This window comes from Octopus bimaculoides, chromosome 5, assembly GCF_046866305.1.
Source record: "Octopus bimaculoides isolate indiv1 chromosome 5, ASM4686630v1, whole genome shotgun sequence".
In the NCBI taxonomy this organism is placed as follows: domain Eukaryota; kingdom Metazoa; phylum Mollusca; class Cephalopoda; order Octopoda; family Octopodidae; genus Octopus; species Octopus bimaculoides.
In genome coordinates this window covers 86,300,388-86,308,998 of record NC_142932.1, presented here as the reverse complement: position 1 = coordinate 86,308,998, position 8,611 = coordinate 86,300,388, and the positions used below count along the sequence as shown (strand labels likewise).

General features: G+C 37.7%; 1 protein-coding gene across 4 annotated transcripts in view; it reads left to right on the top strand.

Annotated features, from left to right (window-relative positions):
- Positions 1–768: 768 nt before the first annotated feature.
- Positions 769–8,611, top strand: part of LOC128247921 (proteasome assembly chaperone 4-like) — a 106,813-nt gene continuing 98,970 nt past the window's right edge. For 2 of the 4 annotated variants that reach the window (XR_016241933.1, XM_089352516.1), the window contains exon 1: positions 770–1,169. Coding sequence is in view for 2 of the 4 variants with exons in the window: in XM_089352516.1 (XP_089208642.1) it covers positions 990–1,169 (180 nt within the window). In the remaining 2 variants the exon portion in view is untranslated. Of the gene's footprint in view, positions 1,170–8,611 lie in introns of all 4 variants that reach the window. The other 2 variants (XR_016241934.1, XM_052968367.2) reach the window with 2 other exon arrangements.

Below are 8,611 nucleotides of genomic sequence, written 5' to 3'. Positions count from 1 at the left end.
AGAAACCGCGTTCCAGCTACATTGCTACGCACGTTGCCTAGACAACGAGGAATGATGCTTACTCCGCATTGGTTAATTCTTAACAGCAACGTCATGATGGATAAAGAAGTAGGAACTATTACAGTGTCCATGACAACAGTTCGCAGTGCACCCCTTCCTCCCTCTCAATATTTCTTGGAACATTTGCAGTAATAAATAAATAAAACACTTCTAGCTCAAAGCCATGGCGACGACTATCAAAGTTACTTGTAGGCAAACTAAAACCAATTTTACCCTTCATTAGTTTATGAATAATAGCAAAATAACCCTTCGCAATATATGATAGTTAATACAACTAATTTACACGATTATGAATTTTTAAAAGTTCGAACCAGCGAGGGACACATGGTTCCTCGACCTGCTAGAAAAAGCAACCAAATCTCCCCTCTAATCAAATGCAAGGAAAGAACACGCTAGAGAATATGGTATTGGGTTTCCTGCGCAGAAAAAAAAAGATAGGATTGGTTACAGCTGGAAAACTTTAATCATAGGTCTGCTTGAGTAAATCTGGCCTTGATCTAAATAAAAACAAGCGGCGGGGATAAGAAAAATTATTTTCTTCCCTCCAAAATGAATAAACTAAATGATTATATATATATATATATATATATATATATATATTATACATGTGTGTGTGTACAATGTGTTATTCACTAAATGTTATTCGCAAAATTGGTCTTGACTAGATAAAAAGAAGTCATTATTATTTAGAAAATAGTTATCGACCTACTAAACTATTTATATAAATATTCTGTGTTAATATTATGTTTATTTCCTTCATTAGCAATATAGTATTAAAATATTTATCATACAACGTAATATATTTTCTATCTGTACCGACTCTTTATGCAATTTTTTAAATCTAAAATTTCTGCACTTTTGAGCCACCATAGTTTAAAGCAGAACCACGTTTATGAGTGTGTGCTTCTTCGTTTTGAAGTATTAGAAAAATGCCTGGTATGAATGTGGATCCTTCAGAAAATTGTTTTATCAAAATACATCGGTTTTCAGATAAAATAACGGACACGACAGTTCATTTTCAAGTCATTCAAATGGCAAACAGTTTCCACATGTGGTTCGGCAGTTCGCCGCGTCTCTCCAACATGGCGGTTGCAATGCAAACTAAATATGTGAGTAATATCCTTTCTACTATAGGTACAAGGACTGAAATTTTGTGGAGAAGGGGAGAAGTCGATTACATTGGCACCACTTTTCAACTAATACTTATTTTATCGACTTCGAAAGGATAAAAGGCAAAGCCGACCACGGCGGGGTTTGAACTCAGAATGGAAAGACGGGCGAAATGCTGCTAAATATGTGAATAATATCCGAATTTAAAATGAAATAACTATATTGCATTATTCTTTAATAATAACATGAAATTTCTCATTTAAGGTTAACAGAGACTAGATATTGGGGAAAGAAAGATTAATTATTAGATATTTTTAATGACTATAAGAATATTTCTCACAAATCCACAAACTTCCACTTTGGAAATAAATTATGTAAACTGGTATACTTCCTATTTGACACGCTATTTCATATTTTAGTATGTTTTTTACACTATCTTCGATTTCCTTCTATTGAAGCTGGTGTTTCTAATGAGATTTTATTTTTTATTTTTGTTTGCATGGCTTCAGTTTTATATTTCATGTATGAAGGAACCCAACCAAAACAATAAATAAATTTCTTATTTATAAATTATAAGAAAATCCAATTAAATAACATTCATTTTCGTTTTATTAAAGAGACGAAAATCTTAAAGCTATTTTCGCGGTTAAGAAGCAGGTTGGTGTTTTAAAAAAAAAAAGTTAATTGACCGGAAGTGACAACAGTGAACTCAGAAAATTTCATGTAAACAATCTATGTAACATCGTCAATGTACAGAACTTGAATCGACAGGCAATGCCATCGCTTCCCGTTCTTTCTGTAAAACTCATTTGTCATGCAGAATTATTGCATTGTTCACATGTAAGAGTGTTGGCTATCATGCGTTGACATGCATGACACGAGATTGCTTTCTCAGTGGCGTTCATTGCTAGATATAGTACGTTGGGACGGTGTACCTCAGCTGCTATTTCTGAACTACTTTAAATTATCATTAGAATATACTATACAACTAGGTACCTATGGAGGCGGCAAAATCATCTGACTGAATACGAGGTGTAGTTTCGATTCCCGGTCAAAGACATTTCGTTTCTTTTAAACCTGAAGAAAAGAGAAATAACGCCGTTTCACTTCCTATCCGTTTCTCATCGATAATCAATTACGATTGTTTTCGACTCTCACTTGAAATAACTTTAAAATATCTTGGATTTTACTGTCTAAACAAATTTTTCAAGTCTGATACCTGAAAGTCCGATTCATTTTTAATCTTGCGCATGCGCTAAAAAATAATATGCATACGCATGAAATTTCAACAGCTCTACCTTAGTGAATTTTTTTCAAAGTAGTGAAGACAGAAACGTTCCAATTGTGACCAACGTTTACTGACTGGGATATTATTCATGCTCAAAAATCAAAATTTATTGGATCATCAAGTATTTGATTTGAAAATTTTGTTTTTTGACCATATGCCTGGGATTCCTGCATGATAAAATATTCTGTTTTATACACACTATATTTATGTTAGAGGAAATACTAGAGAGGAATTAATTACTATTATTGCAAGGAATGTACTGCAAACATGCCCTTTCTCATGTTAGATGCACTGTTTGTGTTCTTGAGAAAGATGGGAACAATAACACGCTGCTTTCATCAACCATTTTTGTTATTTCACTACCTTAACATTGCTAGTAATATTGATCTCTCATTTATGCCCAAGATCACACCACCTCGATAACCTTCCTCACCTAAGCATCCTCATGCAAACTAGTACACACATTATAGTGGTTGGCATTAGGAAGAGTATCTAACCAGTTATGCCAAAGTTGACACTACAGCCCTCTGTAGCCTGTCAAACCAATCAACACATGCCAATATGGAAACAGACTTTAAAGAAAATGATGGTAGTGATTAAATATTTCCAAAATCTTATGCTCTTTTTTGTACTTTTTTTTCCTGCTTTCAAAAAGTACTGGGTTGTTGATAGGATCCAGTAAGTCACAGGATTGCAAGGGCTTGAGTGTCAACTCTAACATGATTTCTATGGTTGGATGCCCTTCTTAATGCCAACCACTTTAGAGTATATACCAGGTCCTTTTTTCGTGCCACCAGCACTAATGATGTCGCCATGTAACTTACAAGGCAACAAACACTGAGAGAGGCAGCTTTATGCGAGAAGATGAAGGGCTAAAGTACAAGAGAGAGAGAGAGGTGTGCAGAACAGAACAAGCATCTTGCTGTAGAAGAGTTACATAGCTACTCACATTTTAGAAATTCGGGTGTGGGGTAAGTGGAGTGGAGCTGGGAAGAAATAAAAATACTGGTAATGAGGTATGTGAGTGGAGAGTACAGTATCAAGGATCAAGGATGGACATCAAGTAAAAGCAGTGAGAAAGGTTAATGGTATCATGAAAGAGTTTGAAGTTCAAGTGGTAGAGGTGTCTTGAGGAGGAAATTAGGTGACAGGCCCAGTTGTGTATGTGAATGTGTGTATATTGGTGTGTATACATGTATATATAGGCTCAGTGGTTAGAGCGTCGAGCTTATGATCATTTGATTCCCGGACCAGGCTGCATGTTGTGTTCTTGAGAAAGACACTTTATTTCACGTTGCTCCAGTTAACTCAGCTGTAGAAATGAGTTGCGACGTCACTGGTGCCAAGCTGTATCGGCCTTTGCCTTTCCATTAGATAACATCAGTGGTGTAGAGAGAGGAAGCTGGTATGCATGGGCGGCTGCTGGCCTTCCATAAACAACCTTGCCCAAACTTGTGCCTTGGAGGGTAACTTTCTAGGTACAATCCCATAGCCATTCATGACCGAAGGGGGTCTCTTCATGCATATACATATAGGCATGTTGGTAGTTCTTAGAAAGTAGAACAAATTGCTTGGCAGTATTTATTCATGCTCTCTAATCTCTGAGTTCATTCTACCAAGGTCAACTTTGCCTTTCATCTCTTCATTCTTTCATTTTAACTTCTGTTTTTCCATGCTAGCGTGGGTTTCAGCAGCAATTTATTTAAGACAGAATTTTACAGCTAGATGCTCTTCCCATCACCAGATTTTATGTTTTTCAAGTAAGAGTAATTTATTTTATTCATGGTTACTAAATATAATACCAATCCAGTATGGCTGATTAGTAGAATTGACAGAATGTTGAACAAGATGCCTTATGGTATTTATTCTTGCACTTTATGTTTAAAGTTCTTAAGCAGTAGATTTAATATGTTGCCTGGTTTAATACCATTGTCTGGTCCTCAAATGTTTTTAGCAGAGTTTATTCTGTTGTAAGCATTCAGACCAGGTCTCTGGTTTGAAGACAATGAAGATAACTTGTCATCAGACTTGGAGGTGCAGAAAAAAATATAAGTGGGCATGAGTGCTACTTTTCTTTTCTTACTAATTATCATCATCAGCTTCATTTAGCATCTGTTTTCCATGCATGATCCAGTAAGTTTTAGTGTCAACTTTATCATGTTTTCTTTGGCTCGATGCCCTTCTTAATGTCAACCACTTTACAGTGTCTACTGGATTCTTTTTTTTTTTTTTATGCCACCAGCTCTAGTGAGGTAGCCAAGTAAGTTGCAAGACAGAAAAAGAATGGAGAAGGGAAAAGCTCCTATGACTAAGTGTTGGTAAAGATATTAGTGAAGGAAAGATGGCTTATGCCAAGTGCTGAGTGGCTAAAGTATGATAGAACATCTTACCACCTGGCAATAAGCCTGTATAAAAATGAAAAAAAAACATTCTTTTTTAAATATCCTACATATCGTGACCAACTGAGACTATGGATACTATCCAGGCATCTCTTTCTTGATCTACCCTTAGTTTTTCTACTGGTTACCTTGGCTTCAAGAATCTGTCTTCCAATTCTTTGCTACAACTTTCTAATCACATATATAGAAAATCTTCACATATTTAGTATTGTGCCAAAACTGCACCAAATGTCTAGGATCCTCTTTAGAGCCCCAGCAGTTGCTGAGCTTTGATAGAATTTAACTATAACCTGTACTGGATTAGTACTCATCTAGCTAACACAGTGCCACTGCTGCTGTTGCCACTACTACTACACAAGTGTGCCTCACCACCTCAGCCCAGGTCTTCCTGGGCCTACCTCTTCCACGGGTTCCCTCAACTGTTAGGGTGTGGCACTTTTTCACGCAGCTATCCTCATCCATTCTCACCACATGTCCATACCAGCGCAATCGTCTCTCTTGCACACCACAACTGATGCTTCTAATGTTCAGATTTTCTCTCAAGATACTTACACTCTGACGGGTATTCACATTGACATTACACATCCAATGGAGCATACTGGCTTCATTCCTTGCGAGCTTACGTATGTCCTCGGCAGTTACAGCCCATGTTTCACTGCCATGTAGCATGGCTGTTCGTACGCATGCGTCATACAGTCTGCCTTTTACTCTGAGTGAGAGTCCCTTTGTCGCCAGCAGGGGTAAGAGCTCTCTAAACTTTGCCCAGGCTATTCTTATTCTAGCAGCTACACTTTCAGCGCACCCACCCCCACTACTAACTTGGTCGCCCAGATAGCGGAAGCTATCGACTACCTCTAGTTTTTCACCCTGGAATGAGATAGAAGTTGTTTCCTGTTTGTTTACAGTCTTTATTGCACCTGAACATCTGCCACAAACAAAAACTAACTTGCTAGTTAACCTGCCTTTGATGTTGCTGCACCTCTTATGTGTCCATAGCTTGCACCGGGTACATCTTATAGAGTTACTACCTACTCCTTTTCTACATACTGAGCAGGGCCATCTACCTGAAGGGGTTTGTGTTTTATCTACCTTCCTACTTATTAGGATTTTGGTTTTAGCTAGGTTGACTCTAAGGCCCTTCAATTCTAGACCTTGCTTCCACACCTGAAACTTCTCCTCTAGTTCTGATAGTGACTCCGCAATTAGGGCAAGGTCATCAGCATAGAGGAGCTCCCAGGGGCAACCTGTCTTGAACTCCTCTGTGATTGCCTGGAGGACTATGATAAATAAGAGGGGGCTGAAGACGGAACCTTGGTGGACCCCTACCTCTACCCGGAATTCATTGCTGTACTCATTTCCAACCCTCACTTTACTGGCAGCATCTTTGTACATGGCTCGCACAGCTCTCACTAACCATTCTTCTATCCCAAGTTTCCTCATTGACCACCAGATAAGGGATCGGGGGACCCTGTCAAAGGCTTTCTCCATGTCAACGAAAGCCAGGTACAGAGGTTTATCCTTAGCTAGGTATTTCTCCTGCAGCTGTCTCACTAGAAATAAGGCATCAGTAGTGCTTTTACCTGGCACGAACCCAAACTGCATCTCATCTAAATTGATTCGCTCCCTAATTAGTTGGGCTATGACCCTCTCTGTAACTTTCATAACCTGATCTAACAGCTTGATGCCTCTGTAATTATTTGTATCTAAAGCGTCACCTTTACCTTTGTAGCAGTTGACTATGATGCTGCTACACCAGTCATTGGGTATGACTCCTTCGTGTATCACCTGGTTCGTAATACGGGTGACTAGGCTATAGCCAACACTGCCAGATATTTTGAGCATCTCTGCAGTGATTCCTGATGGGCCGGGGGCTTTCTCGGCCTTCATACTCTTAATTGCTTTATCTACCCTGGTACTATCAACTCGGATAGCTGGTCCCTCTATTGGGTTGACATACGGCAGGCTCTCTTCCTCCCATTCATTCTCTTTATTAAGCAATCTATCGTAGTGGCATCTCCAGACCTCTTTCTTTGCATCCTCATTTAGTGCAAGCGTACCATCATCCATGCGAACACATTTCTCTCCTACAACATCACTATTCTCTCTCCTACACTGTCTTGCAACACGAAATACCTCGAGTCTTTGGTCCTCACGGCACAGAACATTGGCAAATCTTTTCTTATCTGCTTCCCCTCTGGCTAAATAAACTTGTCGCCTAGCCTCCCTTCTGGCACATTGGTAAAATTCCCTGCTACCACCGTTCTTCCAGTCCTTCCAAGCCTGTTTCTTTTGTCTAATAGCCCTGTCTACCTCCTTGTTCCACCACCACGTTACTCTGGGTCGGGAGGGGACCTTACACCACCCACAAATCTGGTCGGTGGCTTTCAACAGGTTGTCCCGCAGAAATCTCCAATTGTCTTCCACGTTGTATGATGCTATATCCCCTTCTATTTCGTTAAATGCTTCAAGTAACTTGTCTCTAAGTCTCTGTCCATTTGCAGGGTCTTTAAGCTTCCACACCCTTCTCCTCCAAGCCGGTCTAATTCTGGGCACCCATTTTGCCTTGATCCCAAAGTCGCTAACTACTAATCTATGTTGTGGGGTACATTCTTCGCCAGGGTAGGTTTTGGCATTTATAAGCCGCCCTCTTTCCCTATTTCTGGCGAGGATGTAGTCGACTTGGCTAGAGTGTCTGCCGGAGCGGTAGGTGACTAGGTGACTGGCAGGTTTCCTGAAGTTGGTATTGCAGACCATAAGATCGGTTGCATCACAGAACTCCAGCAGTCTGGTTCCCTCCTCGTTGCAGGAACCAAAGCCATAGCCTCCATGTATGCCATGGAAGCCTCCAGCATGACATCCGACATGACCATTGAAGTCTCCAGCCACAAAGAGAAGGTCCCTGTCACTCGACGAGGTAGTTTGCAAGAGGGTGTCATAGAATTGGTCTTTCAGACCATCTGGTAGCCCCGGTTGAGGTGCATAGGCTGAGATGACAGTAGCTAATCTATGATGAAGCACTAGTCTAATCTTAAGTACTCTGTCACTTACTCTAACGACCTCGATTACCTTATCCACCCATTTCTCCGCTAGAAGTATTCCTACGCCCCCGACCCCGTCAGTGTTCCCTGCCCAGAAAATCTGTGTTCTTTACCTGTGAGGAACCTCACAGAACCTCCTCTCCATCTTACTTCCTGGATGCAGCACATATCTACGCGTCTCCATTCAAGCATCTCAACAATTTCACCAGATCTACCTTTCAGCGTATATACATATATATATATATTATATATATATATATATATATATATATATATATATATATATATATATATATTATATATATTATATAATATATATATATATAGTATATATATATATATATATATATATATATATATATATATATATATATATATAATATATATATATATATATATATATATATATATATATATATATATATATATATATATATATATATATATATATATATATATATATATATATATATATATATATATATATATATATATATATATATATATATATATATATATATATATATATATATATATATATATATATATATATATATATATATATATATATATATATATATATATATATATATATATAATATATATATATATATATATATATATATATATATATATATATATATATATATATATATATATATATATATATATATATATATATATAATATATATATATATATATATATAATATATAT